The sequence below is a fragment of the Chiloscyllium plagiosum genome, unplaced genomic scaffold (assembly GCF_037043375.1).
Source record: "Chiloscyllium plagiosum isolate Xiang-an unplaced genomic scaffold, Cpla_swu_hap1 HiC_scaffold_6, whole genome shotgun sequence".
Lineage (NCBI taxonomy): Eukaryota > Metazoa > Chordata > Chondrichthyes > Orectolobiformes > Hemiscylliidae > Chiloscyllium > Chiloscyllium plagiosum.
This window is the reverse complement of record NW_028270144.1, coordinates 95,799,036-95,814,639: the sequence shown is the minus strand read 5'-3', so window position 1 is coordinate 95,814,639 and position 15,604 is coordinate 95,799,036. Positions and strand designations below refer to the sequence as shown.

Below are 15,604 nucleotides of genomic sequence, written 5' to 3'. Positions count from 1 at the left end.
AATCTTAATCAGGGGTTTTATTGGACTAGCATTTATAGAAAGGAAAATAAACGATAGGTTCGGGGAAGGAATTGTAAATAGTTGTTAGTTAGTTGTTCTCTGTTATACTAGTAAAAATAAAGTTGTTACTTTTTACTCTAAATAGTTCTTGGTCTCTCCAAGTTTCACAGATTACTGCACGGAATAACTATTTTCTGTGTTGCAGGTTTAAAATTAACAGAAGTGGGTTTACCTCGCGTTGTAACAGTTGGTATTGGCACCATTGCTTTTTTTAAGCCTTGTTAATAACCTAGATTTGGTGCAGAGGAAGCAACTTCAGAGTCTGCACATGATACAAAATGTGGAACTTGTAAACTGTGACATGGACAGTGAAGAACACCAAAAAGACATTGACAAGTTGGTGGAATGGGCAATTAAGTGACAGATGATGATGAGGTGTGAGATGATACATTTCAACAAGAAAACCATGGACAGTCAATATAAAATAGGCCTACAGTACTTAAGGGAGTACAACAGCAGAGGAACCTAGGTTCTATATGTGAACAGATCATTGAAGGTGATATGATAGATAGGGAACACCAGTTGATAAAGCACATACAATGCCCTGTGCTTTATTAATAGGGCCATACAATACAAGAGAAAGGAGTCTATCCTGAAATTAAACAAGATACTTGTTAGGCCTTGACTGGAATATGGTGTACAGCTCTGGGCACCAAGCTATGGAAAGGATGATATGAAGACAGTGCAGAATGATTCCAGAAATAGAAACTTTGATTTATGAGGACAGATTTCAGAGTTTGAGGCCATTCCCTTGGAGAGAAAGATAAGAGGAAATATGATAGAAGTTTTCAAAGTCATAAGAGGTCTGGATAGAGTAAATAGGGAGAAACTATTCTTGCTTGTTGAAGGATTGAGAAGAAGAGGACGCAGATTTAAAGTGATTGCAAATGTAGCAGATGTGACATGAGCAAAAACCTTTTCACGCAGTGAGTGATTCAGGTCTAGAATGTACTGCCAAGAAGTGTGATAGAGGCAGCTTCAATTGAGGGATTCAAAGCATTGGCATTGGATGATTATTTGAAAAGAAACAATGTGCACGGATTTGAGAAAAGAGCAGGTACATTACACTAAATTGTGGTGTTCATTGGAGAATCAGTTCAAACATTATGGACTGAATGGTTTACTTCTGTGTTTCTGTGAATGTTTCCACTCAGTTGTGAATGATTAGAATTACTTAACCAAAGGGTCCTGGATGAATCAGGAGTGTATTTAATGATAAGGTTGACAGATTTTTGCTCACTCAGAGAATAAAGGGGTGTGGAGTTTGGGCAGGAAAATGGAGTTGAGGCAGAAGATCAGCCATGACCATAATCAATCTTGGATCAGGCTAGATGGACCATTTGGTCTTTTCCTGCTCCTCTTTAAGTTAAATGAAACCAATTTCAAATTTGTAGAATATAATTTTTTACACTACGATAAAAACATTTTTATGAGGTATGATTTGGCATTTCAGTATCTAACATCAACCCATATGTACATCTTTGCTCTTCATAAAGTGTTTAACGAGGAAACTTCTGACCCCAGCTTGTTGCGTGTATCTATCCCCCTGACTTCAACATTGTTGTTCCCTTAATATCTCCAACTTCTCTCCTTTAGCAAAAGTCCACCTCTTTGAATAAGATTTTGGTAGCAGCTGCTGATATCTCCAAATTTCCCAGGTTTGGGGAAAGTTTCATTAGATTGGGAAATAGTGAATGTAAATCCTTTCCTTTAAAAAGAAGAGACAGAAAACAGGCAGAATTTTCCCAGGCCCTGAATGATGTGGGCTGATGTCAGAAATTTGGGACAATTGTGTGGAGAGTCCCAGCAAGGCCTTTCTCGATGTCGGGAGCAACAAGTCGCATTTTCAATCTTCCAGACGTTGAGATGAAATTCTTGCTAGTGAGCAATGAGAGACCTGTTAACACGAATTATTGCTCATTATCACTCTCATTATCACTTAATCTCACTTTATTAATCTGCAGGTTTAAATTCTATTGTTCAACAGATGCAAAGGATATCCCAAGAATTTCCAGCATGAAACTCAGAGCAGGATCTTGGCATGTCCAGCTCACCACTTGCTCCTCCTGATCTCCATCGTGGATACCTGGTGCCAAATGTTAAAACAGTGTCCACATGCACTCCCCATCCTGATTTGATTTGACTTATTTATTATCACAGGTGTTTTGTTATTGTATTGTATATCATCGCTACTCTCCAACGCCATCTTAAAACACAGGAAAATAAGCCAAAACACAGAATATAAAGGGACAAAATAAAGACATGAAGAAAATATGTTCAACTTTGCAGTTCTTCTTGTTCAGAGCTCTGCCATGGGTAATGGATCTGGTGGCCAGGCATGAGCCTCCTTCACTGTGCTGCTGCCATCTGTCCTCCACCAACGCCCTTGCCACCATGAGTCCTCATTGGACCTTGCCAGTGCAGATGTCACTGATTCCACTGGGTACCACACTGGTCCAAACTTGACTCTGCCACCACCATGAGTCCACTTCAGGCCCACCTTGCTGATGCAGCCAGTACTGATGTTATCAGGTCTGATACTGGGCCCGAACTCACCTCCATCTCCATGAATCCGACACTCGCCTCCAATGCTGCCGTTACAAGTCCGCTACCAATGCCATGGCCACAGCCATGCTCCTCAAGAAGAGTTAAGTAAAATAAAAGATCTAAAATATTTAAAACATGACAAAAAGAAAAACAAATGAATTCTAAAGAAAAGCAGTCAGAGCAGATGACCCCGGACTCAGAAATCCTACTCCATCACCATCTTACTGGATCTAAGCCAGTCTGAAGAAAGGACTGTACCAGAAGTTTTGATTCTGCTTTCTCTCCACAATGTTACTAGGCTTGCAGAGTTTTCCCAGTCATTTCTGTTTCTGTTTGCACTTGTGAAAGGAAGTTCATGTTTATCCAATTTATTAGAGTTATTTGAAGAGGTATAGTGCTGATTATAAAGGGGAACCAGTGGATGTTCTGTACTTAGATTTCCATAAGGCATTTGATAAGGCTCCACTTCAAAGATGGTTGTAGAAAATAAAAACTAACGGTGCAGGGAGAAACATATTGGCATACATAGATGATTAACTAGTTAACAGGAAACAGACAGTAGGCACAAATGGGTCATTTTTTGGTTGTGAAAATGTAATGAGTGTTGTGCCACAGGGATGAGTTCTGAGACCTCAACTTTTTAAAATTTAGGTAAATTTCATTGACAAAGGCACTAACAGGGTGATTGTTAAATTTGCTGATGACACAAAGACAGGTCTGAATGTAAGTTATGAAGAGGACATAAGGAGACAACAAAGGATTATAGATATGTTCAGTGAATGGATAAAGATGTGGCAAATGGAATATGCTGTGGGAAAATATCAAGCATTCATTTTGGCAGGAAGGATAAAAAAGAAGCATTTTATCGAAATGTTGAAAGATTATAGAGCTCTAAGATGCAAAAGATGTTCTAGTGCATGAGTTGCAAATGGTTAGTATGCAGATACCGCAAGTAATTAGGAAACTAATAGAATGTTATTTAATACGGGGAGTAAATTAAAAGAAAGTCAGGAAGTTATGCTTCATTTTTTACAAAGCTTTGGTAAGACTACACACAAAAGTTCTGAGAGGTCATGAGAGTAGGTATGGAGAGGATGTTTCCTCTGGTGGGCAAAATAAGAACAAGAGGTCATTGTTTGAAAAAATAAAGAGATCATCCATTTAAGACAGAGATTAGCAAAACATTTTTCTCATGGAATGCTTTTCCTCAAAAGATATTGGATGCAGAGTCTTTGATTTTCTTTTAGGCAGAAGGAGACAAATTCTTGATAAATATGAGTTTGTAGCATCGCTGGGATAAGGCATGAATGTGAAGGAATGACTTACTGAAAAACGGAGGAGGCTCAAGCTGCTCAGGGGCTGAGTAGTTGACTCCTACTCCTAATTCATATGCTATCATGTTCATATTTTCCTTCAGGTTTTTGTTAAGCCCTTAGGAGTGCCTTTCTATTTTAAAGGTCTTATACAAAGGCAATTTGACACAATAGTACTTCTCCAAAATTGACAGAGCAGCTCAAGGCCTAATATTAAAGACAGAAGTAACCAGCTGATTATCTGTTTTTTACATTTATTGCCATGAGAATATAGTTTATAATGTGTACAGATAGACTCTTTTGCTAACCATTCCTGTATCTGTCTCACCTGAGTAATCTCATTTAAAATAGCTTTCAAACATGTAACCTTGCAATAACTGCCTTGACAGTGGAAAACATTGGAAGCAAGGATTGACATTGAGATGTTTCCATTTTATTAAACCAATAATATACTTAACATATATTATTTATGTAAATAAATGCTACAGGCTTAGGAAACATTGTTTCCATTCAGATAAGGTCCATTAGCCACTCAAATTTTACTCTTTGTGATATGGATGGCCCTTTTGATGAAATTGCACCCATACCGTTCAGACTCAAAATTCAGAACTCAGTAAATCTCATTATACTTTTAGAGCTGAAACAAACATAAATGAATTGAAAAGAGCATTGCAGTTTTATGAGATTACATCATTGTATTTTATTGGGCCACTAGGGGGCCAGCAGACCAGAACTCTTCTATATTTTATTAATACAGTAATATCATCATGTTGTCTGACAAAACAAATTGAAAAGTCTAACTAATAAAATTACAGTTTGAACAATACAAAGCTGGATGAAATAAAAGGTTCTCCATGTAATAAGTATAGATTTAACGAAAAACCATTCTTGGCTTCTAATGTTGTAAATCACACTATTAATATATCTGTATTCAAACTTTACAATGATAACCTGGATTTACATGTTTGAACACCAGCTTGTTCGATATTTAGCGTGAAATAGGTAGCTGTTCCAAATCCTTCAGCATACTTGACAGATGTAGTTAATAACAGTGCTGAAAATGTGTTGCTGGAAAAGCGCAGCAGGTCAGGCAGCATCCAGACCTGCCTGACCTGCTGCGCTTTTCCAGCAACACATTTTCAGCTCTGATCTCCAGCATCTGCAGACCTCACTTTCTCCTAGTTAATAACAGTCTCAAGTCAGAATCTTCCTTGCCTTGTTGGAGGCAGCTTTGGAGGCTATGTGGCCTGGAAAAAGAATAGGGAAACTCCATCAAGATGACACCCCATCATGACCCAGAGGTTCCAGAGAAAGAGTTATCATGTTCCTTGGAGAGAGGCAGCCACATGGTCTAATAAAGGCACTGTATTCTTTGCTGACTGACCTTCTCCAATATTAGACCTAGGGAGCCTGGAGTCTGTGAACTTGAAGAAGGTGGCTTTTTAATTACAGGTGTGAAAGACATCAAAGCGTCTTCCCCACCCCCCAAATGATGGATCTGTATCCTCAGATGTAATCATTTCAGTGGAATGGTGACCTCTATGTACTATTGATTCTTTTTGAGCCTTTTAAAAAGTATTTTGTGGCCTCCAATTTTGAGGCATTCTTTCACTAATCTATCTGCCTCAAGATTGCCTATTTTACCCAGGGTGATTGCTGGGGCTGAATGCTACATGCCCTCTTACTAAGCTGTCCATGTGGCAGTCCTGGAGACAGATTCTCAGTTGACTACTTCCATACGTTTGTCACCATGTTGTGAACAGCACACCTCATTGAGATTGACACCTTCAATTATTTTCTACATTGGGAAAATTCTATCCTGGTTACCATGGAATCAATCCATATCCAATATCATCCAACAGTAAATAAATATTCCAATAGAAAGTGTATTGATGGGACTGGTCAATTGGTAAATATTGCAGATTGCCTGGCCTTTAACTTCCTCTTTTCCTTTTATTATGATACCAGAGCTTTAATGGTTAAATAATAACATCAGGATGTACAAACCTTGCAGTTCTTTGAGTTTCAAAGGCTGAAAGGTAAGTCTTCAAAATGATAAAGGAGAGACAAAAGGCAACCTATTTCCTTGGGAGCGACTTAATGTTATAAACGTGAAGTCATGGAGCAGTTTTTCACACTTCTGTACCTAATCGGTTGTGGATGTCAGTCAATTGAAAACTTGCAGCTTGTGTTTGATAGTTTATTTTGTTAGGTTAGAGCATCAAGAGAAATAGAAGAAAAATGTGTAAGTGGAATAGAGATAAAGCTATCCATCAAATAAAAATGCAGCAGATTTGAGGGACTGGATCACCTACAGTTGTTTCTACAAAGCTGTCAAAAAGAAGACTAAAAATCACACAACACTAGGTTATAGTCCAACAGGTTTATTTGAAAGTACAAGGAGCAGGTGCTCTGAAAGTTTGTACTTTCAAATAAACCTGTTGGACTATAACCTGGTGTGTGACTTTTAACTTTGTCCACTCCAGTCCAACACTGGCTCCTCCACATCAAAAAAAAGACTAACATTTATATATCTTGCACAGTCATCAAAGCAGTTCACCAATTAAATATTTTTAATGTGAATTACTATCTATTGTAGGAAACACAACAGTCACTATGTTGTGGGAACTTGCTATGTGCAATATGACAATGACTGGGACACCTGTGGTAATTCTGTCTCCTCTTTGTAAGTTTTGTATCCCCCTGAGAGAGCATCTGGGGCTCCAATTTCATGTTTCATCTGTCAGACTGCCAGGACACTGTAACAGCTGAAGAACAAACAAGCTGACTAAAAGCAAGCAACAGAGAAATTATTGGGGTTTACCAGTTTATGTACTCGATACAGTTCTCAATTTTTTTTTCACTCTGACCTGTTGAGCCACGTTACTTTCTAGATCATACCACTAATGGCCATCCCTTCAACTGTCCAGGCTTGAAGCTCTTGAATTCTCTCTCTAAATCTCAAAGCATTGTAGATTTCTTAAAGCTGCTCTTACAAACCTACATCTGTGACCAAACTTCTGGTCACCTGTCTTTGGACTGAACCTTATAATATTTTGATTAAATATTAATTTTGGTCAAGCTTTACAGAGGGTTTCATTCCATAAGGCCTAGAGAGATTTTTTTGCTATATTATCACAAACTGCCTCACTAACGACCAAACACATATCAATGGCACCCATCTCATCCAATGCTAGCTTGATTCTACCATCTTGCTGTAATTGGAAGAACTCAGCACCCACCTCAGATTTCCAGGCACCAGTGCTATCTCTAAATCCTGGCCAAACACCCAACCAAGTACTGGCATTGCAGAGTTGTCCTTCACTGGCAATGTACTAGGACAGCAGCCCCAAACACACACTGTTCATGACACTTTCCTCATTCTTTTGTGGGACATGGACGTTTTTGGCTGGACATCTGCCCATTCCTTATTGCCCTTGAGAAGGTGGTGGTGAGCTACCTTCTCAAACCACCACAATCGCTGTGTGTAAGTTGACCCACGATGCCCTTATGGAGGTGCTGTCAAGGCATTGTGGAGGTGCTGTCTCAGGTGACTTAAGGTGAGGTAAGATGTTGCATAACAAGTTTGTGTGATTTGGAATGCAATGAGTCATACAGCACAGAAACAGACCCTTCAATCCAACCAGTCCATGCTGAACATAATCCCAAACTAAGCTAATCCCATCTACCTGCTCCTGGCCTATATCCCTCCAAACCTTTCCTATTCATGTATCCATCCAAATGTCTTTTAAATGTTGTATTTGTACCCGCACCCACCACTTCTTCAGGAAGTTCATTCCACACATGAATGACGCTCTGTGTAAAAAATTGTCACTTATGTCTTTTTATTAATCTCTCTCCTCTCACCTTAAAAATGTGCCACCAATCTTGAATTCCCCATTTTCGGGAAAAGACAACGATCATCAACTCTCCCTATACCTCTCATTATTTCATAAACCTCTACCAGGTCACCTCTCAACCTCCTATGCTCCAGTGAGAAAAGTCCCAGCCTATTCAGCCTTTCCTTATAACTCAAACCTTTCATACCCAGCAACATCCTGGTAAATCTCTTCTGAACCCTCTCCAACTTGATAATATCCTTGCTCTAACTGGGCAAGCAGAACTGGACACAGTGTTCCAGAAGAGGCCTCACCAATGTTCTATACAATCTCATGATTACATCCTAACTCCTAAAGTCAAAGGACTGAGCAATGAAGGCAAGTGTGCCAGATGTGTTTTTAACCATCCTGTTTATATGTGACATAAACTTTAAAGAATTATGTACCTGCACCCTGTTCTACAGCACTGCCCAAGGCCCTACCATTAATTGTATAAGCCTTATCCTTGTCTGTTGTGCCAAAATGCAATACCTCGCATTTATCCAGATTGAACTCTATCGGCCATTTTTCAGCCCATTGACCCATTTGATCAAGATCTCCTTGTAATCTTAGAAAATCTTCTTCACTGTCTACTATGCCACCAATTTTGGTGTCATCTACAACCTTACTAACCATGCCTTCTATATTTTCATCCAAACCATTTATATAAATGACAAACAAGAGAGGACCCAGAACCATTCCTATGGGATACCGCTGGTCACAGACTTGCAGTCCGAAAAGCAGCCCTCCACCTTTACTGTCTGTCTCCTGCCATTAAGCCAGTTATGTACCTAATTGGCAAGCTCACCTTGAATCCCACATGACCTAATTTTACTAATTAATCTACCATGCAGAACCTTGTCAAAGGCTTTACTAAAAGCCAAATAAATAATGACATTCAAATGGAAAATTAATAAGGACTTGGATTTGAAAATTGTACAGGACTCAGAAAAGGAGCAAGAAACTAAGATTAGCTCTTTCAGCAACTTGGCAAAGGCATAATTAGTCTTTTGGCCTCCTTCTGTGTACTATCATTCTATAACTGTATGATGTACAAAACAAGAGAAGGGCAGTACACATTGGTGTTTAGAAGTGTTCAAATCTTCAAGGTGAACTCAAAAATTGTCCAATTAGTTAGCCAGTTAATTAATAAACAATCTTACAATTCCATAATACATACAAGTTTCTTTTAGGTAGAATGAAACACAAAGACTAAAAAGGGCACAATGCCAGTGTCTCCACTAAGAATGTGAGTTATAAACAATCACTCCAATTGCACAATGTTTTTTCCTAAAGTATGTAAATCTATACTTCACAGATACTTAAACTAAATGTGTGTCTTTAATCTCTAATACTGATATTGTATGGAGAATGTACTTGTTTAATATTCAGAAAAATGCAAAACCACAAAGTAGGAATTTTTTTGCTAATGGAGGATGATCATCAATGCAGCGATGGTAATAGTTGCAGTAGAGTGAAGAATTTGTTCAACTGTTCTGGGGGTCTCTGATTTGCGAATGCTCAGACTTATAAACACTCATACTTACAAACGCAATCCCATCCAGGGATGTAATTTTAAAGACCTGACATACGAACATTTCCTGCACTTAGAACGGCTGCTTTACATTGTCCTGCATTATGTTCTGATTTGTGTACAAATCAACTTGTGAACAAACTCCAGCATGGGACCTATCCACAACTTAGGACTATCTGTATATGTAGTAATTTAGTAGGATATATGTAAAACAAAAATACAGAATTGAGCCTCTCGATGTCATATATTTTCAATTAAAGAAGTTTGTCTTTCTTTCGTGAGGTACTCAAGGTTTAAAGAAACACAGTTTTAAAATACAGCTGGAATAATTTATAACCAGCAGGGTGGAATCTTGATGGTGGTCAAAGATTATTACAGATCTTGCACTGAGAGTTTGAAACTGTCAAACTCAAGCTAATATACTGAATGTTTTTAGCTTAGCCTATTGATGTTGAGCTTCAGGCATGTAATTCAGCAGCAACAGGCAGTTTACTGGTTCTGGAGAAGGTAATTAGCTCTTCTGCAATCAAATATTGTGATGGTACTTTTTTCAGGCAAATTTGCTAAAGTCAATGTATCTTCTAAATGTTACATTACTATTGGAGTTTGATGGTGAAAACTGCATTTAGGTTCACCAGGGTAGCAGCTCAAAGAATTGGGGAAAATAAATGTTTACATTCCAGAACACCCTTTCTCAAATTGAGTCAGATATCTCTTGGCATGAGATGGGTTTGTTAATGTTTCACTCTTAACTTAGCCCAATGCCCCAGCTATCTAAAAGGTTGTGTGGCTTCCACAAAGATTTCAAGTGCTTGTCTCTACACAGAAGAGTAGTCTGATCTGTATTGGAAATGAGGATTCTGACTCAAATCAAACGATGTGGCCCCTAGATAGAACAAATACCGATGGAAAATGGAGATCTAAAATAAAAACAAAAATTGCAGGGGAAACCCAGTTGCTTTGGCAGCATCTGTGGGGAGAAAACCAAGTTGACATTTCGAGTCCTGTGGCTCTTCATCAGATGTCAGAGTTATGATGAAGAGTCACTGACTTGAAACTAAACACCTGTTTTCTCCCCACTGAACATTTGGCCATGTGGCTATAAATTCTGGGAATTCCGCAGCTAGTAACTCATCTCCCAACTCCCAAGGCCCAACCACCATCGAAAAGGCTTAAGTCAGGAATGTCACGGAATAGTTTCCACTTGCCTCAATGAATGCAGTACCACCAGGTCAAAACAGTCAACTTTACAGACTTCCCATTAGCCACCTTAAACATTCACTCCCCCAAAACAATAAACTGTGGCTGCAGTGTGTGTCATCCACATGATGTACAGCAAAAACTGACCAAGGATTCATTAGCAGCAGCTTTCAAGCCTCCAATCCCTGCTAACCAGAAGGATAAAGGCAGCTGGGAACACCAGCACCTCAAAGTTCTCACACCATCCTGAGTTAGAACTGTATCACTGCTCTGACACTAGTTAGGTAGTGAACTGCCTTCTTGAAACGCTGCAGTCCATTTGGAAAAAGTAGGCCCACAATGCTGTTAGGGAGGGAGTTCCAGGATTTTGACCAAGTGACACTGAAGTAATGGCAATATATTTCCTAGTCAGAGTGGTGAGTGGCTTGGAGGAGATTTTGAAGGTCGTGGTGTTCCCATCTATCTGCTGCCCATGTCATTCTAGCTGGTTGTGGTCTTTGGTTTGGAAGGTGCTGTTTAAGGTGCATTCCTTGATAAATTTGTACAGAATCTTGTAGACAATACACACTGCTGCTACTGAGCATTGGTGATGGAGAGAGTGAATGTTTGTGGATGTGATACCAATTAAGTGGGATTCTATGTCCTTGATGGTGTTAAGCTTCTTGAGTGTTGTTAGAGCTGCCAACATCTCACTCCTGACTTGTATCTCATAGATGGTGGCCAGGCTTTGGGAAATCTGGAAGTGAATTACCCACTGCAAGATTCCTAAGCTCTGACGTGCTGTTGTGGCCACAGAACTTATATTGCTAGTCCAGTTCAGTTTATGGTCAATGGTAACCCCCCAGGATGCTTATAGTGAGGGATTTAGTGATGGTAATGCCATTGAATGTCAAGAGATGATGGTTAGATTGTTTCTTGCTGGAGATGGCAATTGCCTAGCACTTGTGTTGAGCCAATGTTATTTGCCACTTTTCAATTCAAGCCTGGGCATTGTCCATGTTATCCTGCATTTGGATGTGGACTGCTTCAGTATCTGAGGAATCACAAATGATGCTGAACATTGTGCAATCATTGGCAAACATCCTTACTTCTGACCTTATGAGGGTCATTGAAGTAGCTGAAGATGGCAGGGCTAACCATAGTACCCTGAGGAACTATCTTGGAGCTGAGATGACTGACCTCCAATACCCACTTTCCTTTGTGTCAGGTATAACTCCAAACAATGGAGAGTTTTCTCCCTGATTTCCATTAACTCTAATTTTTCCAGGACTCCTTGATCCCATATTTGTTCAATGTCAAGGACAGTCAAAGACTGTCACTTACAACTTACTTTTGGATTTCATCTCTTTTGTTTATGTTTTGACCAAGGATGTAATGAGTTCAGGAACTGAGTGGCCCTAGTGTAACCCAAACTGAGCATCAGTGAGCAGGTTATTGCTGTGCAGGTGATGCCCGATAGCACTGTTGCTGACACCTTCCATCACTTTACTGATGATCGGAAGTAAACTAAGTGGACAATAATTGGATGGGTTAAATTTAGCCTGTTTTTGGCTTACAGGACATACTTAGGCAATCTTCCACATGGTTGGTTAGATACCAGAGTCGTAGCTGTTTTGGAACAGGTTGGTGAGGGGTACAGCACATTTTGGAGAACAAGTTTTCAGAACTACTGCAGGTTGTTGTTAGGGCCCATAGCCTTTCCAGTATCCAGCATCACTAATGTTGCTTGAAATCACATGGAGTGATTCACTGGCTGACAAATGACATCAGTGATGCAAGGGGCCTCTGGTTGAGGCCAAGATGGATCATCCACTTTGAAATTCTGGCTGAAGATTGTTGTGAGTTCTTCAGCCTTTTACACCGATGTGCTGGGCTCCCTCAATAATGAGGATGGCAATGTTTGTGGAGCCTTCTTTGAGTTGTTTAATTAACCACCATTCATGATTGGATGTGGCAGGATTGCAGAGCTTAGATCTGATCCATTTGTTGTGAAATCATTTAGCTATGCCTATCACTTGTTGTTTGGTATTCAAGTAGTCCTATTTTGTAACTTCATCAGGCTGACACATCATTTTTAGGAATGCTTGATGGTGTTCCAGGCACACCCTCCTGTATTCTCCATTGACTGGTGCAAGTCCTGATTTTAGTGGGTAGAGATTGAATATGTACTCTATAGGTGGCAAAAACACCAAACACACTGTATGATTTCTATGTAAATTTTTTCAGTGCCTCAAAAATCAAACACTTGTGCTTCATCTGTCCTTCAATGCAATTAAAAAGTGAAAGTCAGGATCTTGTGGAAGGATTTTTTTTCTGTAGTAGGTGCTCTGATGTGACTTCTTTGAAGATACAAATGGTTTATTTTCCTCTAGTCAGTTATTTGTAGACCCTGTTTCATCAAAACAAATGGGTGTGCAGATGCCTAAGAGGGAATATAAAATGAGCCAGCTTGAATTCCTTTGCAGGCCTGTTGCTACTTATCACTGCATTACCCTTCAATGCTATGCTGATTGTGATTAATTCAGTACACTCATGCATTCCCTGGTAGGTGAAATCCCGGGCGCAGGGTGAAAATTTGCTGACAGAATGTTATTATATGCATTATTCATCAGTACGTCATGTTCCCTAAGTTATTCTTCCATTTGACTTATGGAACTCTTTTAGTGTGTAGCGCACTATTGTACTATCATGTTGTGACAAAGCATCACTATTAGAAAATAATACTCCTCTGCAACCTCTCCCCCTCAAAAAAAGAACTGTACTAATGTTTACATCTTTTAAGCAATTCCACAAAATGAATAGCTTGATACACCAGACAAATAGTAAGTGTATAATAAATGAATTTTTAAAAAGTGTGATTCAAGTCTCAAGAATGTTTTCATTTTGTGCCATTGTATCATGCTTGATGATATTTTCAGCATTAAAGCATTCCTTGGAGTGGCCTAACCCAGTTAGAGTGCTTTCATATCCCTCTAATAAAATTTTAAAGTGTTTTAATCAGTTCTAAGGTATGTGATGACGGTTATATTCCTCTCCAAAATAGTGTAAGATTCCACTCACTTACTGGCATGATTTTAATTTCTTATCACATGGTGCTTTCACATCCACTCAGTTCACTGGTTCCTCCCAGTCATGTGACATAAGTTGGACTTCTGAGTTGTAGCTACTCCCCTTTCCTAAAGTCTGCTTCAACTTCTCACAGTTCAATGCTGTGTTGCTTGTTCTCCTCCCTAATAGTTCAGCTTGTATCCTGTTACTAGTGAGGTGAAGAGAATTTGTATTCTGAGTAGTGTTTTTGTGGAAATGTTCATGGAGCTGTCATTATCACCAAACACAGGCTCTGCCTATCTGAGTTCCCTGTCACCTCAGGGACAGGATATGTACCTTCGGTTGCATCAGTCACAACGGCGATCTCCATACAGAATGAGCAGGATGATTGCAAGACAGCAGCTGGTAACTAGAATTCAGCATGGTATGTTTGTTATATCAAAGAATTCAATGTTTACAGGTCAAGATAATTCAGTAGTCAGATCTTAACAGCAACCAATCATAAGACAAATGCCTACTTGTAATATTTTAAGAAGCAATATCTTTCCTGTAATATTTTTATCCCACAGGTTTAGATCTTAATTTTTAAAACATTCAGGATAGTTGGTATTTGCCATATTTTTCCTCATAACTCCACAAGAAGTTTTTCTTTTTGCTTACTGCTATAACTGTGGTAAGCTGCTGTAACAGGTGTGTAGTCAGTTGTATTCATGATGTGTCACAGCCTTGTGTGAAGCCAAAAGTAGAACAGCACTGTGACATTTTTCAATAAGGTTAGATTGGTTAACATGTTTGTAATTGTTTAAAGTCTCCACTTGACCTTTTGTTGATTCATGATATGATTACTTGTTTCTGAAAGTCATTTTAAAATGGTCATGCAACTACAAACATGATAAGCTACCACTTTTTAAATTTTAAGATTGGCCACTTCTGCTTCATTGGCTTGAAATAACAACTCATTAACTAAATCTAAAAACACTCCAATATGAACATGACATCATTGTGACAAAAATGATACACAGCTGTTCTCCCTTCTCATTGCCCCAACAAAAATAGTTTCCTGATACACTACTTAAGTAGGCTCTGCCCCTTTTTATCAAAGTATTTAAATAGTTCCTCATTACTTGAAGTTATTCTTTCAAAACAGAATATTAACTAGTTGAGTCATCACCTGTGTACCTTTTTAAGTTGGATTGCTTAGCAACATTGTTTAATCTTTTACTGCTGCTCTCATACCAACAATTTTAATCATCCTTGTTGATATTGTAGGCTGGTTGACTGTTCAACAAAAATTCCACCCAGTCTCATCTTGTGATCATTTATTTTGCTTTGTCAGTTATCTTCAAACGATATACTATATGCGCTCATTATGTTTTGGAAATTCTTTTGCAAAACCTTTTGGACATTTTGCCAACCTCTGCTTTTTCCAACTAAGGAAAGATCATTTCATGGATATTTTATTCCAGAACAACTTTTTTTTTTCATTCACTGATGTTTACACTACCACCTTCCCCTTCAGGCTTCTGTGGCAGTATCTAATGCAGTGTACTTTCCAAAGTAATTTTGGCAGAATGTTTTACAAAAGTAAACACAAACAGAATTTTAATACAGGGCCACTATTGGCATCGATGTCATCAGTTACAACATCTTGAATATCCATTTACAAATATCAACATTTCAGAACAGCTTTGAAACATGGCAAACAAATAATCATTCATTAAACAAAATCTATCCATAGAATTACTACCCCGGCCTGAGAAATTGGAGAGCAGCAATTGTTTTGCAGTTTTAATGTTCGTTGATCAAAAAAAGATTTTTGGTTGTGTTGACTCCACCAGTAGGCCTGTGATCACAAATGCATAATCACATCAATAAATCAGGAAATGCATTTGATCTGCATCAGGGAAATGTTGACAAAACAAGGACAGCGCCAGTTGCACAGTGCAGATAACATTTATCTCCAGAACATTCCAAATATTATCAGTTTTGGCAGGGATCCCCTGTTATGTATTTAACCATCACCA

At 38.8% G+C, this 15,604-nt stretch overlaps 1 protein-coding gene across 3 annotated transcripts in view; it reads left to right on the top strand.

Moving 5' to 3' along the window:
- Nucleotides 1–15,604, top strand: part of stard13b (StAR related lipid transfer domain containing 13b) — a 550,394-nt gene that overhangs the window by 383,766 nt on the left and 151,024 nt on the right. The window contains exon 1 of one of the 3 annotated variants that reach the window (XM_087988238.1): nt 13,705–14,004. The exons of the other annotated variants lie outside the window; for them this stretch is intronic. Coding sequence (XP_087844364.1) covers nt 13,836–14,004 — 169 coding nt within the window. The 5' untranslated portion in view covers nt 13,705–13,835. Of the gene's footprint in view, nt 1–13,704; nt 14,005–15,604 lie in introns of those variants that run through there. 3 annotated transcript variants of the gene reach the window in all.